Source organism: Wyeomyia smithii, chromosome 2, assembly GCF_029784165.1.
Source record: "Wyeomyia smithii strain HCP4-BCI-WySm-NY-G18 chromosome 2, ASM2978416v1, whole genome shotgun sequence".
Lineage (NCBI taxonomy): Eukaryota > Metazoa > Arthropoda > Insecta > Diptera > Culicidae > Wyeomyia > Wyeomyia smithii.
Genome location: NC_073695.1, coordinates 246,798,561 through 246,822,162, shown reverse-complemented (window position 1 = coordinate 246,822,162; position 23,602 = coordinate 246,798,561). Strand labels below are relative to the sequence as shown.

The 23,602-nt window shown below is 38.0% G+C and overlaps 2 protein-coding genes across 5 annotated transcripts in view; both read left to right on the top strand.

Annotated features, from left to right (window-relative positions):
• Positions 1 to 285: 285 nt before the first annotated feature.
• LOC129722511 (PSME3-interacting protein) lies at positions 286 to 1,555 on the top strand. Its single transcript, XM_055675978.1, has 5 exons — positions 286 to 569; positions 639 to 737; positions 801 to 961; positions 1,023 to 1,242; positions 1,301 to 1,555. The coding sequence occupies exons 1-5, from the start codon at positions 473 to 475 to the stop codon at positions 1,483 to 1,485; spliced, it is 762 nt and encodes a 253-aa protein (XP_055531953.1). The 5' UTR covers positions 286 to 472; the 3' UTR covers positions 1,486 to 1,555.
• A 3,798-nt stretch (positions 1,556 to 5,353) lies between these two features.
• Positions 5,354 to 23,602, top strand: part of LOC129722502 (rho guanine nucleotide exchange factor 11) — a 114,466-nt gene continuing 96,217 nt past the window's right edge. For all 4 annotated transcript variants that reach the window (XM_055675967.1, XM_055675966.1, XM_055675968.1 and 1 more), the window contains exons 1-2: positions 5,354 to 5,951; positions 7,896 to 9,030. Coding sequence is in view for 2 of the 4 variants with exons in the window: in XM_055675968.1 (XP_055531943.1) it covers positions 8,993 to 9,030 (38 nt within the window). In the remaining 2 variants the exon portion in view is untranslated. The remainder of the gene's footprint in view (positions 5,952 to 7,895; positions 9,031 to 23,602) is intronic.

The following is a 23,602-nucleotide window of genomic DNA, read 5'->3' as shown; positions in this document are numbered from 1 at the left end:
CACCAATCGATAAAGAAGAGCACACACTGATCATAAAATGTCCTCTCTTGTTCACTATATTTTATATGGTGACGAGATATATTTTCACATTCGTTTCACAACACAGTTATATGAAGATCGTTTTTTATTGTATTATTTTTCAGGATATAAGTTTTTTTTGGAATGAATACTGCTGTACGGAATAATGAGTAGTGGTATTTTTTCCAATTGTATACCACGCATTCCACGGAATCACTTGATTTCAATATTACATGACATTTGTTTTGCCGTGTGCGGCTAGTAACGCATGTAACATTATTTATGAACTCATCGATATTTTGTAAACACTGCATTTCGAAGTATATAAATTTTGTTTCTCCTCACTATTCAAAATCAATATCCTATTATTTGCAAGTGTAATTTCGTGATACATTGAGGCATAAGTTCATTAAGTAAAAAAAATTTCCTAACCTTTGGCATAATTTTTCAAGAAATGAGCAGTGGATTTGTGACGGAAACGGAGTTGGCCGAAGCTCGTCAGCGGCGCCAGGAAGAATGGGAAAAAGTGCGGACAGCGGATCAACCTTTAGGTATGTTTAAGATGTGGCTAGCACAAATTCTATCGTATACGTTCTTATTTTATGTGCATTTCTGTGCAGAGGCTCCCGAAGAGGAATATGATGGAAGATCTTTGTTTGATCGACTTCAGGAACAAAAACAGAAAAAAGATCTGGAATATGAAGAGGCCCATAAACTAAGTAAGTGAGCAAGCGTTATATAATTTTCGTATGGAATATACCAATGTACAACATTTTTTAAAGAAAACATGATAAAGACGTTAGATGACGATGAGGTGGAGTTTTTGGATATGGTGGATAAGAATAAATTGAATGCCGAGAGGCAGGCACAGATTGAGGAAGCAAAGGAAATGTCTGAATTTCGGCAAAAAGTTGCCTCACTACACGAGCAGCGTTTGGATGAAGTGAGATATGGATTGATTTAATTTTCATTTCTATGAGTTAAACACGTTTTGTTCCGTTCAGCAAATTCAGCAGCAAATGGGTAAACCAAAACCATCAAAAGTGCCCATCGTTACTAATCGAATGTCTCAGAAAAAATTTTTGGCAGGAGTAGTTGTTAAGAAACGAAAGTTAGAAGAGGAATCTTCCGTAACTACTAACGAAGTAACTTCCATTAAAAAGAAAGCACTATCGAAACCAGCATCAGCGAAAGACCAGCCAGCTACTGAAAGGAACACCTCAAGTATTTTAAACTAATATGGACCAAGTGCATATAAACATTTTTTTTGCGACTGTTGCAGAGCATCCGATGAGTGATAGTAAGAAGTTGAAAAGTGGCGCCCTGCAAGTAATCGGTATTCTGCCAGGGCTCGGATCCTACCGAGAATCCACGGACTCAGAGGCAAGCAGTGACTCAGAAGATGAAGCGGCCCAATACGATTGGATTGGGAGGAAATTAGCTAAAGACAAAGAGGAATGTAAGTAACTTTTTATGTGTTACCTCCTGTTGGGCTATTTTTTTTTTCTGGATAATATATTTAAGAATTACGCAATAACATTATGTTTATTAAATGATATCCGAATGCAGTTATTTTTGATTACGGCAAAATTATTCCTATCTTAGGAAAATAAAACTTAAATACCCTCAGGATACCAAATAATATAGGTCCATTATATTGATGAAAGATTCATTCTATCACATTCTATAACTATCTATACACACGCTGTAGCTTTTTATACACACATGCTAGAGCTATCTATTAACACGCTATTCCTATCCATATATCCGATACAACTATCTATACATACGCATAAGCTATCCAACCATGTGCTATTACTATCCATACAAACGCTATAACTAATCATTACACACGCAGCAGCTATCCACACACACGCTATAACTATCCGTACACACGCTGGATATACACGCAATAGCCATAATATGCTACACATGCTATGTCTTAAGCAGGTATTAGACGAAGCAAACATTTGCTATTTTTGGTACGAATTTTATTTGCACAAAATAAAATCCGTACCAAAAATAGCAAATATTTTCTTCGTCTAATACCTGCTTTACACACGCTTTAGCTAGCAACAGCTCTAGCTATCAATACACATGGGTTGGTTAGCTATCATCACTATTATCGCAAATGTCATAGCTATGCAGATGCACATACGCTATATGTGCACACTGCACACACACTAAATGGAGGTAGCTTTCCTAGTAGCGGTGCTGGCTCGTGCAGTTTCTGGCTGTTTTTACCCAACGATATCTGAATTGGATTACCGCTGGTGGGGTCCAACTCAGATCGAAGGGGAACAGAACTGAATGAAGAAATGCAGCTGCCCACTACCTCCGCCGCTGCTGCCTGATACCACCGCTCTGGTTCTGCTGCAGCCCAGTTCCGCCACTGGAATCAGCCACCTCTGCTGATTAATCAGGACCGTTCTAGTGGCCTTCCACTTGTTAACTGATGACTGCTATGAGACGACGCAGGCTATTATATAGCCCAAAGCAAAAATCCATCCGCGAGCAAAGGAGAAGCGAGCTTGTGATTGGTTGAATGTGCACGACTTTTAACACAACTTTTAACTAGTTTAGTATCGAAAACATATTTAAATTATTATATGACAATCTTGCGCAATATTTCCCCTATCAATCAAGCCAATGGTGTTTAGAATCTGTTCAGTGGTAATGATAAAAGAAGCATTATAAAACGGTGTTGAAACACCTGTTGCAACTACCGTAAGCGAGCTCGCTATTGGTTGAAAGCTGCGAGACTGCTCACAAAGTCAGATCGGTTGTATCCGTTAGTGTCGACTGTGCTTGTGAAGAGAGGTGGTGATTGGTTGCTCGGTATGATTTAGACAATCGATGTGATTTATCAATTTTTCAATAGTGTATCTCGAACAATAGTTTTTTTTTGTTACATAAATTCAACCGTAAAAGAATTTCTGATCGGTTGATGCCAAAACCTCGAAATTCTGAAAAGAAATGACTGATATATAAGCGCTCAAAACCTGACCACTTTTCCCTGGTTTTCCCTGGTTGAATAACTAGATTTTCAAATTCAAGTGCCTAACTTCGATATAGACGTTAGTCCAACGTCAAAAATATTCGCCAGTGCTTTACGTATGCCTTTAGTATGCGATTCAACTGAATGACCCTTGTACTCGCGAACAATGAAGAAGTGCCCCTCGTTGAGCGCAGATGTGTTGGTTTATTCGCCACCGCTAACCAGTCTGTCAAGAATCATACTTCCATGATTACTGCCTTTCTAAGCGTACGTAAGAGCAGGACCTAGCACATAAACTAGAGCGAGAGCTGAGGTTTTATCGAAAGTTTTTCCAGCAAAATCACACACCAAAGAATACTACACTTCCCAGAGCAAGCAGCAGTCGTCAGTAGCAATGGGCGATCTTTGAACAAAAATCGATTCTCCTGCATCGATTAATCAAAATCAATAAAATCGATTCATAAGAAAATCGAGCCTGAAAAATCGATTTGACAAAAAATCGATTTTTGTTCGGTATAAGCTTTTTACGACTTTTTTTGGTTATATTTATGGAGATTTTGTTTTGTTTGCGTTTTCTGGTTTATTAATCATGTTCATCGAGTTTTCGTACACAACATCTACTAACGATACGGCTTTTTTTAGTTTATTGCCATCTTCTTCAACCGCGTGTACTCTTAGCGTTTTTTTTTCTACTAAAAGTTTTCGTTCAGATCAGATCATTCAGATGATATGAAAAACTGATTTAGCTGAACAACCCAATTCATAAAAAATCGGAACATCCGCAGAACAAACTCAAATAAACAAAAATGGCGAGCGCGACACCATGCAGAACAGAATACAGCACGGCATATACACGACCATTCAATTCAACTTTTGCAATATTTGAGTTAACGAGTACCCCGCTACTCAAAGTTGAAAAATTAGCGCATATGCCTTTTCTACCTAAATCAAATATTTGGTGGTTGATAGTAAACACCCACAACGATAGTAAACAACGTCCCTATGGAAGCCAATTTTCAAAAAGTGCACTTGCAGAAGTAGCAAATATGAAATAATGTTGGCTAATATCCAAAATGGTAAATTCAATATCCAATGCAATGCAAAATTTCAGCTAAATCGGAATTCAGGAGTATTTGGTCTAAATTTCACTTCCTCGACTTATGAAGAAAAGCACAGTTCGTAATAGTTTTTTTGTGCCAAACGTCTTATGCCTTGTTCACACTATAGCAGATATCACGTGATATCGTGATCTTGAAACATACATACATCTAGTTTCCACGGAAAATTTGGAGTATGGGATTTGAAATCAAGATGGGCGATATTACATCATGTGAACTGGTTATTATAATTGTATAAAACGTCGAGGTCGGGTGTTATCCAAAAATCGAAATTTTGCTAACTGTTCGTGAAGGCGAAATTTTGAACACTACTTCTAAATAAAACTGTCAAAGTCAATTTCCATTGCCACCCCAATGTACACCAATCACCAATCGACAAAGTTTACTGAGACAACACGAACTGTCAACGCTCGTGAATCATTGTGAACCATGAGTCGGTTTAGAGCCGCTCTTGCAAAAAAGCCGTTTCACCCACCCCTAATTCTTGATATATTTCACAACGCATACGTATTAGCCAAATTTCATACGGGTTTGTCTGTTGATGTCGCGTTTACAAAGGCAAAAAATGGTTACTGCGTTAAAAATACTGGAGGGACTTAATTTGGCTGCGGATTGTTCTTTTTCAACTCGACGACAAGGTTATCCAGCTTCCCTGACCTACAGAAAACGTCAAAATGGGCTGCGTGCACTATACGCCATTACCGTTCGTAAAAAGCTGGATATGCTGGATATGGGGGTGGTGACATACTCATGAAAAAAGTTGTCATGGACGTAGACAATTGTTTGAACCAACAAAAACATTTGAAATGCGTTTTTCTCGGTTTCATGTCTATTGAATTTTAGCCCATTCTTCAACTATGGACATCCCGGTAAAAAATTGACACATTTTTCAGATCAGTGTCCGAATTCCGAGCACACACTTCTTCGGAGAGAAAAAAATTTCGTATACTATCAATAAAGAAATTTTCTTCTCTTCAAAGAAAAGTGTTCTCGGAATTCGGCCGCAGATTACGTTAGCAACAATAAATGCAATCACTATTGTTGTCAATCCGTTTTGCACACATTTATTTTTCAGGCGGAAAAAAACGATCTTGCCATCCAAAGGATCGATTCAGCAGAAGATCGTGCGCAGAGAAATCGATTCAAAAAATCGATGAATCGACTAGAAAAGATCGATTTTGCAAAAATCGGATCGATCTTGCCCATTGCTAGTCGTCAGACATCATTCATTCAGGTCATCGTAGAGCCAATTGAAATCTTCCGTGCAAGAATCCAGTGCGTGTAAAAGTTCGGTTTTGGTTCGCGTAAAAATCAGATTTCAAACGCAAATCGCGTTCCGCAGTGCCTTCAAATTCAAATCTGTCTATTTGATTTAGATGGCTTTGTAGTTTTACCGGAATATCTCAGTGTAAAAGTGGACAAATTTCTATGGATATTTGAGTTTTTTTTCTCGTCATTCGTATTCGGTCGGGGTTAGGCTAGCAGAGAAGAATAACAATAATACAAAGGCGAGTGCATAGCTAAGCATCGATAGGAGGAAACAGAAAAGCTATAGCTTTCTTCCTCTTCAACGAGCGGATGGGTTATGGTTGTTTGTAGTTGTGCGAGGTGAAACACAGTGCACCAAGTTTGTGTAGAGCAATGCGTTTGTGTAGTTGTAATGAAAGGTCGTGTTGCTTCGTGTGACGTAAAATTGTCCATACTTTAAGTAGTTGCACTGAATCTGTGTTGGTGAATGCTGGTGAAGAATTTTCAAAGTGTCAAATTCGGCTGAAGAAACAACGATTCACCGAAGACCTGTCAGCACAATGTTTAATGTAAGAATGCCATACACAAAAAAACTTTTTGGTTTTTAACAATATAAAAATAAATGTCAAGCATGTGTGTTTATCTGACTATAAAAAATATTTCTTAGAATACTAGCCCGTCTTTCACAGAAGTAATGTGCTCATAAAATAAGAATTACGAAACACTCAGTCTTTTAAATCAAGACTTTCAAGTCTCAGTACAAAAATTGGCAGGGCGTAACCAATAATGTGCGCAAATGCATTATGCAAAATTTGGGTACCATAAATTTATAACTATGATATGATATAATAAATTATTTTCGCATAGGAGAATGAAGTTTGAAACTATTGATGTTTATTTTATATCATACTAAAACATAAAAAAGTAATAGTTCGAAGACAAACTACAAACCAAATTGGCGTTGTACACTAATTATTTAAAGCCAATATCTAGTTTACAGTTCCCCTTGCCCTAGGTAACATTAAATAATGTTTGAAATGCCTCCCCCATAAAGTAACGTCGAAAAAAAAAACATCACAGTTGGTTGCGTAACTCTACGTTGCTTCTCTTAATTACTCAAAAACGGTACAAGATATCGACCTCATTTAAATCACGTTTTCCGTTTTAGGTCAAAGGGAATCATATATCAGTTTTCAAAAAAAAAAAAAAACAAAATTTTCGGTGTAAATACTGAAAATTCAAAATGTTGAATTTTGGTCTCTAGATTGACCACTATCACATTCAAACGAGGTTCAAACATTTTAAAACGATTTTCTTCGTTATATTCGCAACTCAAAAAAGTCTTTTTACGCTATCCTATACAAATCTGGAACGCATCCTTCGTGTAAAAAAGACCTTACTGCATTATGCAGTTTTTTTACGCGCCATCATGGCGGACGCTAAAGTGCAAAGTTCGTAATTAATCTGTTCACGTCAGTTTGAAGTCTTTGTATATTTTATCAAAAGAAAAACATCTGGCAACATTTGTGTTGCCAATTTTTCAGAAATTCCAAATCTGACGTAAGTAGAGAGGTGGTATGGTTAATTATGGTTAATTTTCATGATTTTCTTTTTTTAAATTACGTTTTATTAATCAGTTTATTTCCAAAAAGTTTAAATTTCAACTCCCAAATCATTCAAGGCCTAAAATGATTTTCAACAGTTTATTTTGCGACTAGTCCGGACTAAATCTGAGTCTGAATGCTAATGAACATAAAAGTGACTCAAAAACATTTTTGTTTTGATTTACTACGTAAATTTGCAAAAACCCGTAAAAAGCTAAACCATGCTATTGTTAAGCAGCAAATATACATGTTGAAAATTTTTAATAGAGAAACATGAGATTGAATGTACATGTTGAATACAAAAAAAACGATGCATATCAGAAAATCGCAAAAATATATCTAAGCAAGAATCGAATACAATTATTATTACTTTTATTCGGGACTGCGAAGCGATATTTGTTAGTTTTTTTTTGCATAAGAAATAAGAAAATATTTATGCTTTTGTCATCACGCATGTTTTGACAATCTATACGAGAGTATACGTAGGTGCGAAAGCCTCGCAATCTCTTCAAGCTCCGTAATCGCGAATTTCTGTTTTGATGAAAAATTCAAGCGTAAGTTGAGCCATTGTCAGATATTGAAATCCAGAAATTAGTTCTGTGTTAATTATCGTAGTGCTCCAAAAGTATAAACATTGTTGAGTTTTCTAAACTACAAAAATACAATTAGTTGAGTAATACGGATTTCTTTTGAACGGCAAAGCACAGATCCTCCATGCAAAAGAGGTATACGGAAAAAATCGATGAGGAAACCCGTGCAAAAAATATGTTAAATAGCAAGGTGGGTGCATGGAGTTATTGTAAAAAAAACACTAATCCATCCACTTGCCTCATTTGATTGTAACACATCCAATATTAATAGCCTATGTTTTCGATAAATCTAATAATCCATTTATTTATTTTTTCCCAGTGTTATCTATCATCCGAGGAGAGTATGCGTTAGCTACCGCATCGATATGACGCTTGTGTGTGCATCGCAACACGACACCGAAAACATAACAAACATTGATAGTGTGCGTGTGTCTGTCGGCAGCAGAAGTAACAATAATAATACTGGTAATAATACGCTGCTGAATGCGTGTGCAAAGCAAGAGTTCAGTCTATCGTTGCGGTGAGTGGGTTCATGAAGAAAACCGTCTCGTCGTCGTCGTCGCTGTCGCTAGTTGTTTTTGTGAAGCAGTAAACTGTCTGTGTCCATTATACACATTGGCTGCAGCAGCAGTAGTAACCAAAACGAGTTAAAGATTGGAATTTCGCCAGAAAGTGTGCCTCCATCCTGCGGGAGGTTTCAACCCCCGCGATTCATCAATCGAGTGGTTCCAGGAAGAAATAATCATTGTTTGATATTAGAATAGCAATTTACGGAAATATTTTCTGTCCGTGGCCTTTCGCCCGGAAGGCGGATTGGCTGAAGGCTGCTTTGGCTGCCGCAGCCCCCGCCACGACACCAGTGGTGTTGCGGTGCGTTTGCAAGTGAAAATGTAGACCGCAAAGTGAAATTTTCCAACCCATCCTCCAATTATCCAAAGTGAAAATCGAAGAAGAGATTTCAAAAATAAGCGAAAATTGCATTGTAAAAAAGTGAGCCATATAGCAGTCGAAGCTGAAAATCTGCGTGCATATCCGTGTGTTTGCGATAGTCAGAAGATTTACTTCATTTTGTGCAGAAGCAGGAAGAAAAGAGTTCAGCTATACGTTTTAGAGTAGTGTGCGAAAAGAAAATCGAAGTCGAAATAGTTTTGTGGCGAGTTTTTTTTTCTGTACGTGCACTGGAATTGTAGTGTCTGGGGAAGGAGCACAACATTCCGATTCGATCACACATCGAGCGAACTGTGGTCAACGATACGCATGCCATCTCCCATTGGGCGTCGTAATCAACATTGTCGTCAGTCGGATGTGATTGTCGCGACGGCCGGAGTAATTGGGACCGAATAGACGGAAGTGTTGTGCATGCATTGCACGGGATTGGTTTCCTAACGCTGCGGCCCGGGACACGATTCACCTTAAATGGATAACAATACCCCGTCATCTGGACCGTCCGAAAGGTAATAACGGGGAGTGGATTTTTTAAAACTGATATCATCGCTGATAATTACTAGAGTTAGCGTCAACGTTTTCGAAATAAAAAAAATCTTAGTGGTTATTAAAGTGAATCATTCCACCTTATGAAGGAGTTCCATGAAGTCGAACTCCTAAAAATTTCTTTTTTTTTTAATTTCAATTGAAATTTTATTGGGGGTATTCCTGCAGCGCTCGTATACAATTACAGGGTTGTTACAGTCGGCGCGGATTTCGCGTTTTCTTCGGATTTTGCGGATTTGGCGCGTTTTTACTACTCCATGGCGCGGATTTTGCGGAAAGCCTTGCAACCTTGCTTTCAATTACCTAAAAATCAGGATATCGACTGATGGGCTGGCAGCACCCTTTCAGAGTTCAATGAAATATGGTGGGTGTGTAGTAGGGTGGTCCCCGTGGCTCTGTGGTTTGCGATGTCGGTCGGCTAGCTCTCCCACACGGTTGTCATATCGGGTTCGATTCCCGATCGAGTCGAGGATCTTTTCGAGCTGGAAATTTTCTCGACTCAGCACTGGGGCACGGTGTATCGTTGTACTTATCCTACACATACAAAATGTGCCAAAAACAATATCGATAAGGAATTCTCTCAACTAATCTAGTTGATCGAGACCGCTATTAGCTCCAAGGCTAAGCGTGTGATATTGTTTTGTTTTGTTGTAGTAGGGTGCAAATCACTTGTATGATTTATTTATTTCGTCAATCATGGTAGACTACATACAGTTTACTTACATATATGATAAAATTGTTAATTTAGTCTTCTGTTTAAAGTTTTTCTTATTGCTGCCCTGGACATAGTCAATGTGTACACAATATTGATTATATGTGTTTATCATTTGGTTCATAGGTCTATTAGTTGCATACATTCTTCGTTGAGGAGCCACTTGAAACAAACTTCTGGTTCTAAGTATGCGTGAGGGTACATGAAAGTTTATGTTTTCTAGTAGGTTTTCTGATTTGACACGATGAGAGATTATATCGTTGATAAAAGAGACCTTAGCGATTTCTCTTCGTTTTACAAGCGTTTCAATGTTAATTAGCATGCACCGTGTTTCATATGATGGGAGGATCAGAGAGCTCCAACCTAGCTTCCTGAGTGCATACAACAAAAACTGTTTTTGAACTGATTTTATTCTTGCTACATGTGTGGGTAGATATGGGCTCCAAGCTATACTACCATATTCGAGAACAGATCTTACATACGAAACATAAAGTGTTTTAATGGTATAGGGGTCTTTAAAATTGTAGCTGAACCTTTTGATGAATCCTAACATACTGAAAGCTTTATTGATCATTGTATTATAGTGTTCCACAAATGTTAGTTTTGAGTATTACGCCTAGGTCTCTAAACTTGTAACTCCTTTGAATCAACTGGTTTCCTAAAGTGAAACTGAAATCATGATTGGTGTGTTTTTTCGAGTAGGATATAATGTTGCATTTTTTGATATTAAGATCCAGTAGGCTTTTGGTACACTAATTGAAGAAAACGTTGATTTCATCCTGAAAATGTTGCAGATCTACGCTGTTACGTATCTCCATGTACAATTTCATGTCGTCTGCATAGATGAGTACTTTGGCGCATTTCAATACAAGATTGACATCGTCAACAAACATAAATAATAAAGGACCCAAGTGGGAACCCTGTGGATCACCAGAAGTGACTTTAATTGCCGTCGAAGTTTTACCTTTAAAACGAACAAACCGCGTTCTATTCGTCAGGTACGATTCGATCCATGTTAGCAGTGTCGCTCTTAATCCCATACCTTTAAGCTTAAAAAGCAACAACCGAATATCAACTCTATCGAACGCCTCACTAAAGTCAGTGTATAAAGTTTCAATGAAGTTATTCCTGTCCATCGCCCCCAAAGAAAAGTTCACAAATTCTAATAGGTTTGTAGAGGTAGATCTACCTTTGAAAAAAGTAATCAAAAAATTTAGGAAAAAACCCTATACAAAATGTTTACCTGCCCGAAAAACACCCTGTGCGAAATTTCAGGTCAGTTGGATTCAAAACGGGGTGGCGCAAAACAAAGTTAGACCTTGAGAAATCCGAAAAATCATAAAAATCATGATTATTTTCTGATAATACCAGATCTCGACGTTTCATTTATTTATAAGCTATCTGACACCAAAAATTTTTCGAAAACCGTAATTTCATGCAGCCAACCCCACTTAGGTTCCGATTTTTCACTAGGTGTTTTTTCGGGCAGGTGAACATTTTGAATATGGTTTCTTAAAATTACCATTTTGGTTAGCATCCTATTTTTTAATACTATTTTTTAAAAATTATCCAGACTTACATTTAAGGAGGACTGAAGTTTTTTTTTGTAAATCGATATATCTAAATAATGACAAGAGAAAAAGGTCGTCAAAGAATGACTTTTAGAAAGATGTCTGAATTTCCATTTAAAATATTGAGAAAAATAAATAATTGAGATACTACAAAAACAAAATTTTATCGTAACCGTTATGTGCTCGACAGTAAAACACCCTTACGTGCCCCCAAAATGGTCCTTCCCGAAAAGATTCTATTGGGGCTTCACTAATAACATAATTCTTTGGATGTTATGTGGTGGTCCTGAATAGATTCAAAATGGCAACTGTGGTCGATTTACGGCCTATGAATGTCATCCCGGCTCCGAAAATACTCATATTGGGTGGTATTTGGCCATTTGCGGTTGATTTTCATGAACCGGAATTTGCCACCTTGGATTTCAAAGCGACGTCTAGGGTCTATTTCAGGTCATCCTGATTTCGGAAATACCCATAACCGTATATATTACTTTTTAACAAGTTCTGAAATCACATGCGGTTCATCGACGTCAGTAATGACAAGAATTAGAGAAAAGTTGTCAAGGGCTGGCGTATAGAAAACCGTCTGAAATTCATTGATTATTGATTGAGACTCTTCTGAACATTTCAACAAGGTCACTAGACTGGGGCACGGTCTAATAGGAAAAAAGAGATAGTGTTTTTTTTTCTCGCTCCCATGCACTTTTCGTGTTCCTTATGGGTCCTATAACAACTGTGTAACTTTTCAGATCGATCGGTGAAACGCCCGATTTGCGCCCGATTTTTAAAGCTTTCATACGATTTTATATTGGAAAAACCACTTTTTCAATACTTATTTTTTAGAAATGTCAAGTTGGCTCTTAAAAAAATATCAATACATGATATTAGTAGGAAATTTTCCTGGGAAAAACTCTTATGTTTTATTTTTTGTTGATTTCAAACTGTTTGTTTAGGTACAAAAGTGAACAAAGCTACCAACGCAAAGCAAAGCAAAGCCTTGGTGCTACAATCCGATTCGGAACTTGACCTTCTGTTTATTATACGCAGACTTCGCAGCCGACTGTTAAGTGTACAGGACAATTGCGGGGCTAGCGTTACGATCCTACTGACACTAACAGTCTTTCCCGTGCCGAGACTCGAGCCTACGACAACTGGCTTGTTAGGCCAGCATCGTACCTTGAGACGCCTACTTAGCAGTTGCATCAAATCGTCGTTTGAAGCTTTGTTTACAAAAATGTTTACGTACATCAATAATCAGGGTGGCCACCCTACCGGGAAAAGCGGGAAAAAGACGGGAATTTCAAATCACCGGAAAAAAGACGGGAAACGCGGGAAATTAGGCTTCACATCAGGAAAATCATCCTCCTGCATGTTTATACTAATGTTGCCAAAGAACGAGTTGTAGCAAACTGATTCCTAGATCTGGAAAATATATACATTGGATTAAAAAAGAAAATTATTTATTTTTTAATTATTATTCTTTTTTTCCAAATTTGATATCATTGAAAACCTATTTTGGCAATACAATTTTTGATATATCTTAGAATTTTTAAGACGATTTTGTTAGGAAGTGTTGTATACTGTTTTATAAAAGGAGCTTTTATCGAAACAGTCAAGCTTTCGTTTAGAAATGTATTAAAATTGCTTTTCACACAGTTTTTGGTTTGGTTTTTCACGTCTTTTTTTAATGCGAATTTCGGAATTTCCTTGGTTTATCATGCGGATTTCCAGGAAAAGTCGCGTTTTACACCGATTGTTTTAAATAATATTCTTTTCAAATTGATTATCCAGAGTGTCGAAAATATGATTGTAGAAACTACGAAAAATATAGTTCAGCAGGTGGGACATGACTTTGCTTAGAGTCGAAAAAAGAAAAGTAAAAACACAAACAGTTAGACCTGAATTCGAGTTGAGGGATTTTTCTACTTTTTGGATTGTTTCTACTTTTTCGAGTTTGGCGCTATACGTGAGGTACATATACTTAATCGTATTAATAACCTTTTTTTCTAGCTAAAACCTATCGCGTCCTTTTGAATTATTTTCAACAATTTTTTTTGCAAATTTTATTAAACTTGCTATCGTTTGCAGCTCACGAAGATTATTAATTACTTATTGAATGTTCCGACAATATACGGGATTAAATGGTTATCCATCACTTTCCAAATCTCACATTTTAAGTCACTTAATTCTCACTTTCTATGTCTAACTTATGTCTCACAGGAATTTTACTCGTCACAATCATACTCTTTTCAACGAGAGAAAATCGTGAGAGAAAAAATCAGTGCTACGGGCATTTCACATTTGTATATAAGAATTTCCAAACAACATTTTTGGTCAGCATCAATTCTAAACATGGCCGCAGTAAGTCAACTGTCCTGCGTTTGAAGCTAAATACAAAAAAGTTATACATATCAGCATGACATTTTAAAGATGGTATTAATTTTATCATGTTGAATCATGAGTTTTTATTAGTTTTTTTTTTCGGCGCGGATTTAGTTTTCACGGCGCGGATCCAAAAACCCGTGGCGCGGATTTTGCGGATTCAAAATTAAGGTTTCTGTAACAACCCTGCAATTAGCCAGCCGTGAAAATACTCACTTCCACTGACGTGTAATCAAAGATACACAGTTTACGGTTGGGTATTTGTATGCGAGCGCTACGTGAATACCCCTATTGTGAAATTGCTAGCACAGGTTGTCGGCATGTCACATTCGTACGAAAGTATTGTAAATTTACATTTCCATTTCCGTCCGAATCAATTCTCATCCAAAAATAGAATAAGCGTTTCCTAATTCGTTTGGATTGATTTTTTCTCGTACGAGCTTACGTATGTAAAGAAAAAAAAAATCTGGATGGATTACAAAGTAAAACTGATTAGATCTTCATGAGGCATACCACTTTTTAAAATAAAGCCTGTCATTCAAGTCGTTTATTGGTGAATATTTAAATATGTACTTTTTTCCTTTACCACCACTTTTTCACGTCTTTACGCACCAAAAGCTGGCTCAAATTATTCTTGGCACTTTTTTATGAGTAAAGTTTTTTACTAAAAACAAAACTTCAACGGATTCCTTGGTCACGTGTTACGAAGATCATTACGTTATAAATCCCTAGAAAAGTCTAGGAAGACTGCTTATGTCTTTAGCTCGGCTGAACACTTCCGGTTTTTCCGGCAAGTCCGGTTTTTCGATATACCTAGCAACAAAGACTAAGTATCGATCCCAACTTGATGCAGACCCAGATGTCCGACTACAATTGTCACAAATAAAACCAAATATTACAAATCTTGCGAAATCTAAGAACGCTTACTTGGTTAATTAAATAAGTCATTTCTACCGATGAATATTTGCAAAATAGAACCGAAAATTTTTAAAGAATAGATATTTGTTACTGATCCTTATAATTACGATGACAATACCACATCAAGGTAAACGACAAAATAGTGTGAAGTTTTCAGCACGGAAATTTTTTTCATGGATTGAAGAATGCAGGTGGTCCACCAAATATTTTGGATTGAAAAAGGTCTAGAAACCCCTAGCTTATATGATTCCGTACAATCCTTCCCGATGGAAACGACAAAAATCACTAGATTGCCCATTTCAAATGCAGGAAAAAGATGATTGAAATTTGTCATCGGGAATAGTTTTTTTTAAGTGCATTCATTTAAAGCGGAGCTTTGATGCTAGATTCCTATTCGAAGCTCAACCTTCTTTTTGTTACGCACAGGCCGATTGTTTAGTGTACAAGAAAGATTGCTGTGTGGTGCGACATACGCTATATTTTTATGCAGAAATGTATATGTCCCCTAATACAGGATCCTCTGGAGACTTCCGGATGAAAAATAGCAATTTCTGGATGAGTTCTTGGCTGATTCCTGATCTCCATGAGCCATTCGCTTCAGGAATGATTCTCCCATCTAAGCCTGTGTCTGAAGGAGATCAGAGAGGCCAGCTAACAATCTTTAAAGATTTTCAGCTGAGCAAACTTATACTAGGGAACGAAGATTGAATGGAATTTCAACCAAACTTTGAAACGCCTTTTAAAATTATAGAAACCGAACGGGAAATTTGGGAACAAGAAGGCCCGAATATTCGACAAGGCTCTGTTGTCTTTTACACAGACGGCTCAAAAATGAACAATTCAACAGGAGTAGGTATAAATGGTCCAGGAATAAGTATTTCGATACCAATGGGTCGTTGGCCTACAGTGTTTCAGGCTGAAATATTTTCAATTTTTGAATGTGCACAAATCTGTTTGGCTAGGAAGTATAAGCATGCCAATATATGCATTTTCTCCGATAGCCAAGCAGCACTAAACGTATTGGAAGCCTTCACATGTACCTCTAAGCTAGTATGGGAGTGCATCCTTTCACTAAAACAACTGGCAGAAAGGAACCAAGTCAAGTTTTCTGGGTTCCGGGTCATTGTGGAGTGGAAGGTAATGAAAAAGCCGATACGTTAGCCAGACAGGGGTCATGTTCCGATTTCATAGGCCCAGAACCATTCTGCGGGGTGTCATCAAGCGCCTTGAAAGCAGAATTGAAAACCTGGGAACATCGGACAATACAAGAAAATTGGATATGCTCTGAAGGGTTACGCCAGTCGAAACGCTTTATAAGACCAAATGTGAGAAAAAAAACCAGCAACTGCTTAGTTTAAACAAAAAGGAATTAAACACAATAACAGGTCTGTTTACCGGACATTGTCCAAGTAAGCATCACCTAAAACAAATTGGTCAGTCAGATGACAAATTTGCTCTGTTAATGCAGTGCATCAATACAGCGCAGAATAAGAGCTTTTGGAAAAGGAACTGTAGAGCCTTTCGAGGTCTGCAAATCCTAATGAGGTAATACATTTCATAGAAATTCAGTGCCAAATTGGGAGAAAGGGTGCGATATGACAAGGACGATCACTTCTATCAATAGTGATATGTCTGCCACGAGTACCTAGACTAAAGAAGAGGCATACCACATAAGATCAAAACAATGGTCGCAGTGGTCCAAATTTTACAAACCAAAAGCCCATGATTTAAATAAGCATTTTTATCAGTCTTATGGTTCCCTGAACCATAACTGTCTTTTTTATTATTTTCATTGTATAAGAAACTAACATGATTTTCGAAATCATCGAATCGGAAATACCTTTTAAACGCATACTACAAGTAGAACTTAACCACAAAAGGGTTGTTTACTTGTGTATTTCATGTTTTCTAAAACATTATCATGAGAGCATTTGTATGCATTCTTAGTCATATTTACACGCATTATACTTTTTATTTGTTTCTCGATTTAATTATCGAGCTACGCCGAAATTGGAGGGGTTTTCGTCAAACAGTGAGACTTCAATGTGATTTCATCTCGATAACCGAATGAAATTGAATTCATCTAACGCTTCCATTTGTCTTAACAAGTTTCACATTTTTTTATTGATAAAACTATTTGTAAATGCTTAAAACTCATAATAAAGCACACCGATGCAAAAGATGGTGATTCTAAAATTGCAGAAACGTCCAACCCATTCGAACAAGCGGACGCGCGAGCCGTCGTCGGTCGCCTGATAAGTGGGATCAAACGATCGCACGTGACAGTTCGATATTACTAACAACCCATGCACTATAAGCTTCGTAGACGCTTGGTGACTCGAAGTACCTCCCTCCCGGCAGTATTGGTAGGATAAAATGAGGTAATCACTAAATGTCACACTTGTCAGAAGGCTCAACTGGCCAACGACCAATGTGAACAGTTTTTCGCAAGAAAATGCAAGCTGCTGGGCGAACGAAAAAAGTAAGGCTGCTGTACTGTCATCGTTTCGCGCTTGTTTGTGTGCATGTGTGTGACACTACTAGAAGGGAGCTGCTGCTGTCGTAGAAGTCAATGAGCGTGAAATCTGTGGTGTTATGGCGGCTTTTCAACACTTGAAGTGTGCCGCCGTCTATTTCTCGTCTACAGCCACTTGCTTCTTTCGATATACACGGCTTGTTGGAAATGCAAATTTTATCCCTGGAATTAAATCATCTATCACGAACGAACGAGCGAACGTCGTGGAGGTCCAGCTATCGGACAACGATTGATAATTAGGTTTTCTCTTCTATTCTGAGGAGTGTTGAAAGTTGAGCACACAGCTGGAAGCCTGCCGGGGTAGGGTTTAAGCGAGTGATTTTGCATATGCTAATTCCTTTCAAGCTATGATAGCTTGTAATGCACGTTTTTCTTGCTAGCAGTTATTAATTTTCACTTTTCCGCGCACTTTTGTAGTGGTGTGGTAAAATTATTGCTTCTTTTTGAAAATTGAAAAAAATAACGGTCAATTTTCGTGTTTGATTAAAATTTGTGAACATTTCATTGAAATTAAATTGTGGAATCACGGTAAATAAGCTTAGAGATATAATAATATTTTTAAACAATTTCCAGCGAATTGCAGTGAATTTTATAGCATAAAAGAAATTAGTTAGTTATGCAAATATGAGAAGATTTATGAGTAGGATAGTAGTGGTTTATTGACGTTCAGGACGATTATCCTTTCATAGTGCAATTGTCATATTGTTTTTCTAGAAATCGTATCATTGATTATCAAATATAGTATAGCATTGCAAATCTTTTATATCATCGAATTCTCATTCCTCTGCGCTACACCCTCGATCGCATGTCTTCCTCGGCGGTGACTCAAAATTCAAAATCACGATCCCTCATCGTTTGTTTCGCTAGATTCAGTTTCGTGGTCATGGTCCAATTAAAGTTGTATCGAATTATTTGAATTTATTGTCGGACATCCACCAGTATTTCAGATTGAGTCACGCCATTGTTCATATTTTTTTTGATACCGTGCACGATGACTTAACCCAGCAGCACAATCCAACCTCTACAAGTTCAATCTGTCATCGTGCATACTAATGGTAAACAGTGGTATTTGCATTCGAAGCTCTAACCAGCATAAAATTTACAACACGTGCGTGATTGTATAATCCAAACCATGTTGGCAATTGTTTACATCGATCGATGCCCATTCTCGGCGTAGGCAGCTAAATATCCACACAGAACGCGATCGTTCATCTCCCAAACAGCCGACTGCCACTCTTCCCGTAATAAATTATGAACTCATCCGGTTTGTCTCATTCAAAAAATCTAATACTGCGGATCGTCAGCTATCTATCTTCACTGTTTCGAGCTGCCAAAAGCACTACGATGACGTGTGAAACCCCAGTGATGGGTTGTAATTCTTTTACAAATAAATATTCGCTTAACCGCTGTCGGCCGCTAAGACCGCGCGTTTTGCGCGCATCCCAGTATGTATTCGAATTCCCATGTTTGTTCTGATATTTTTTTTTCCTTTTAACCGGCTGCTCTCTCGCAGCAGGAAGAACTGTTGTAGGCGAGCTGGCTAAGAATGGTACAACTGCTTTACAGACAAGCGGAACCAAAAAAAAAAAAAAAAAACACACACACATACAAGTATTATAAATTTCGAATTCACATCATTTCTAAAATTATATCAGTCTGCGCTAATAGACGTGCAATCAGAAGAGTCACCGCAGTCCAAAATATAAATTTGTTGGCAGAGGCAGCAAAACCAAGTGGAACAAAAGGACGTGCTGCGACCGGAAGTTGCAGCTTTTCTTGTATGTTGCGCTTCCGAATTGTGGGATGGATTTATTTGAAAATTATAATAAATTTTGCAATGGTTCTTGACCAAAAATTTTATTGCCCTCATTCAGTCTATTCTGGAATGTGATGATTGCGATAGAAATAGTTTATATAATAAGAATAAATGATAAAAACTGAATCAAATTTGTCATCAATATGAATCGGCTTCGGCAACTGTTTTATTTGTGACACTTTTATTCTCGAATTTTCCCACCTAACATTTATTCAACTTTTAACTCTCAAATAACCTTTAACGTTATTTTTCGTAGATGGCTCAAAAATAGGTACAAAACCTGTGCAGGAATCTTCGGCCCTGGAATTAATGTTTCAGTGGCAATGGGATACTGGCCAACAGTGTTTCAAGCAGAGATTTTTGCAATCCTTGAATGTGCGAATGTTTGTCTGACTAAAAAATACAAACAAGCAAATATTTGTATTTTCTCCAACAGTCAAACACCGCTGAAAGCACTTGATGTTAATAAATGTTCATCCAAGATTGTCTGGAAATGTATTCTCACATTGCGACAACTATGTCAAACCAACTCAGTAAATTTGTATTGGGTTCCAGGACATTGTGGCATTGGTGGGAATGAAAAGGCAGACGAACTTGCAAAACAAGGATCTAACTCACAGTCTATCGGCCCAGAACCTTTCTGCGGTATATCAGAAAATGGAGCTCAAACGCTGGGAGGAACAAAAGGTGATAACCAATTGGTTGGATGTCAAAAAGTTTTCCCAATCTAAAAGATTTATAACACCAAACGAAAATCATTCGGAAAAGCACCTAGAGCTCAACAAAAGAGCTCTTTGTACATACGTCGGCCTAGTAACGAGGCACTGTCCGAGTAGATATCATTTAAAGAACATTGGCCGGGTTCATAATGATATCTGTCGCTTTTGTAATATGGAGAGTGAGACATCGGAACATCTGCTGTGCTGTTGTGGTGCATTAGTTGAACGCATATCAAGGTTTCTTGGCAGTGGCTGCTTACAGCCCAAAGAAATTTGATCTTTGAATCCTGGGAAGGTGATTGACTTCATAAACCATATTTCACCTGACTGGGAGCGTGTCGGTGCAGGCATGCTTGTCATCCTCCTCAGTATGTGAAAGGAGAGGAGAAAAAATTCACCGCGCACTTCCTTTCCAGTATTTGCCTGCGTGTAGCAAATGCCTTCACCACACTGCTTCTTTCTCCACTCCAAAGTGTCTCAACCAGCTTACAGAGAGACAAACACAGTTCCAGCTCACCCCACATCTGATAGAAACAAAAGGGGTGAATCACTCTACAAAGAAAACGCAGAAGTACATAACAGTGTCCACTGGCGAGTAGTCCAGAAGGTGAAAAAAAAACCTACTGGGCAAAAGTGTAGTCCTCGTGTAGCTGCGAAAACGAATTCCACCAGAGTAAATTCGACCGGCACGAGCGACACAGTCTATTTTTTTTCTCACAATCTCTTTTCCTCTTCTGCCATGCTCAAGAAACCAACTGTGAAACGCACCGCAGATAGCTCTGCAGTGTAATTATTGTGCGTGATGTCCATACGTGTGAGAAAGTACACCATAGTTCATTTTCTCGCAAGAGAGAGATTTCAGATTTCACCGCAGTGCTTTCAGGGAGCTCAGCAGATAAAAATCGTTTGTCGCTCTCTTCTAGCATGAGCGTTGATTTGCTCTTTAGTGTGAGAGCAGTTGTTTTCGCAGTGCAAGATGACCTAGAGGTTTTCTGAGGAGAAAAGACAAGCATGGGTGCAGGTACCTGATCATTAGGGTGTCACAAAAAAAATCGATGTTGAAAAAGTCAAGGTGCTCAGCCCTAAATTGAAGGATAATGTTATTTATAGCATTTTTGTAGAACATTTCGACTTTCTAAAAAAATGTTCTCAGGTTGCCCAAACGTGATTTATGAAAAAATGACTTTTTAAGCTACAAACCCACTTTTTTGCACTTTTTTCAATTCTGTTCGATTCCTACATTTTTTCGTACATTTTTTTATTTTTGTGGGGTTGTTTTTGAATATTTTGCCTGGTCTGGTTCAGCATTGTATTCAGTTTTTTGACTCCCAGAGCCCATTAAACTTCATAAAGAAAATTTTTTTTCTAATAATTTTTAGATGAAACCTTTCAATACATAAAAAAAAACTTTTGAGCAAGAACTGAAATTTTCATTACAAAGTGGGATTTACCACAAAAATTTACATGAAAGAAGATACTTGATATCTTATCGGGGAGCTGAGATATTGGCATTTTTCTATGTGATGGAAAATTATGCATTTTAACAAATATGTTAAACAACTGTTTTATTTTGGGAGATAAAAAAAAACAATGTTCAGAAAACAAATGCATTTTTAGATGGCTGGTAACTTAGTAGAAGGTTTCAAAATTTGGAAAAATCTGCGAAAAAAGTTAGAACGAAAATTATGATTTTTCGTGCCTTCTTATAGAAAACTCAATGTTGCTCGTGATATGTAAGAGATAGAAACATGATGTCTTTGGTGAAGTTTCTTGTTTTAAGATTACCTAAAACTTTGTCAAAGACACCTTGCGTCTATCTCATTCTGATTAAAAAGTAAATTTTTTAACTCACTAATAGGTGGATTGATCACCCTGCTTTCTACATTAAAAGATGCATTTTTGAATATCCTGAAACTTCTCCGAACATACCTTATGGCTATAATCAACATTTGAATCACTATTTAGTAAATTATACGCACAAACGGCAAAATAGAAACACTGCAATGGAGATATTGAGCTTTAGTGGCATTTTTGACAAAATGCATAGTTTTCCATCACATGTCAAAACGCCGATATCTCAGCCCCCCGATAAGATATCAAGGATCTTTATTCATGAAAATTTTCGTCTTGAATTCCGCTTTGCATTAAAAATTTCAGTTCTTGATCAAAAAAATTTTTTTTATGTGTTTTGAAGGGTTTTATCTGAAAATTTTAAGGAAAATTCACTTTTTTGTGATGTTCAGTGGGCTGTGTGAGTCAAATAATTGAATGCGATGCTGAACCAAACCATGCAAAATATTCAAAAACAATCCCACAAAAATAAAAAAATATATGGAAAAATTTAGGATTCGAACAGATTTGAAAAAGTGCAAAAGAGTGGTTTTGTAACTTAAAAAAGTCATTTTTTCATAAATCACGTTTGGGCAACCTGAAAACGACCTTTTAGAAAGTCGAAATGTTCTACAAAAATGCTATAAATAACATTATCTTTCAAATTAGGGTTGAGCACCTAGACGTTTTCAACGATGACACCCCGTTAAGCATACAGACGCGAGGCATACGGACGCGAGGCATTGTACGCTAGGCATAATGGACGGCAGGCATACGGACGCGAGGCATATGGACGCGAGGCCGAATGGACGCGAGGCCGAATGGATACAAGGCCGAAAGGACACAAGGCCAAGGGAAAGTGATGCGGGACATGTTATTATCGTCATCATCATCAAAGCCCTCTTTCGATAACATGTATTTCGCTTCAAAGTGTCATTTGGAAAGCAATACACTCGCGGCCTTCGGCCGACTCGCTGTTCGAGCGAATGCTGTCCTTACTCGCTACCGCTCGTTCGGACTTAACTAAGGGAAGAAAACTCTGTTTGAATAGACCTAGCAAACCAGTAGATCAGTCGTTTGGGTGCGAGAGGCCGCCGCTTCCGACGGCGGGTCGGCGGCCGGCTCGGACTGCGGAAATCACGGCGGCTTAGTGCCGCCTCGTTTCCTTGCCCTCGATTATGCGTCTTCGCCGCATGATTTCAAGAAAAGTATTATACCCAACTTAAACTCTTTAGGAATATATTAAAACCGGAACTACATATTCGGATCTCATGCGATCGTACAACGTCGCATTCGGCCTCGCGTCCATTCGGCCTTGCGTCCATTCGGCCTGGCGTCCATTCGGCCTCGCGTCCATTCGGCCTCGCGTCCATTCGGCCTCGCGTCCATTCGGCCTCGCGTCCATCCGGCCTCGCGTCCATCCGGCCTCGCGTCCATTCGGCCTCGTGTCCATTCGGCCTCGTGTCCATTCCGCCTCGTGTCCATTCGGCCTCGCGTCCGTTATGCCTTTTGGCAGTATGCCTCGTATCCATTATGCCTCACATCCATTATGCCTCGCGTCTGTATGCCTAGCATACTATGCCTAACATCCATATGCCTAGCGTCCATATGCCTCGTGTCCCGTCCCCGTTTTCAACATCGATTTTTTTGGGACAGCCTACTGATCACTCAACAATAGTGGTCATTGTATTTTCACGGTGCCCCGCTGGACCATTATTATAAAAAAAAATTGTCCATCAAATCCAAGTATAGGGGTCAATTCTTGAGGTCATTTTACACCTCTGGTTAAAATTTCGAAAAAATCCACCGACTGAATCTCGAGAAATCTCGATTTTAGGGTGTAAGTTAATGAATTTCAAAATAATCCGTATTCGATTCATGCAATATCACCGAAATTCATCAAAAAACTTGCCCATATCATTTTATGCCAAAATATATTTGTTGGTGTTGCTACAATTATGATAATTCACCACTGACTTAACTCTCCAAATTGACTTAAGTATGTTATTTGTATGGCTTAGTGGCTCTAGTTTTATTTAAATGTTACGTTC

Coding starts and splice junctions, on each gene's coding strand:
- LOC129722511 (XM_055675978.1), top strand. CDS start 473: ATGAGCAGTGGATTTGTGACGGAAACGGAGTTGGCCGAAGCTCGTCAG. Junction 738..800: donor TGAAGAGGCCCATAAACTAA/GTAAGTGAGCAA, acceptor CATTTTTTAAAG/AAAACATGATAAAGACGTTA. Junction 962..1,022: donor ACGAGCAGCGTTTGGATGAA/GTGAGATATGGA, acceptor TGTTCCGTTCAG/CAAATTCAGCAGCAAATGGG.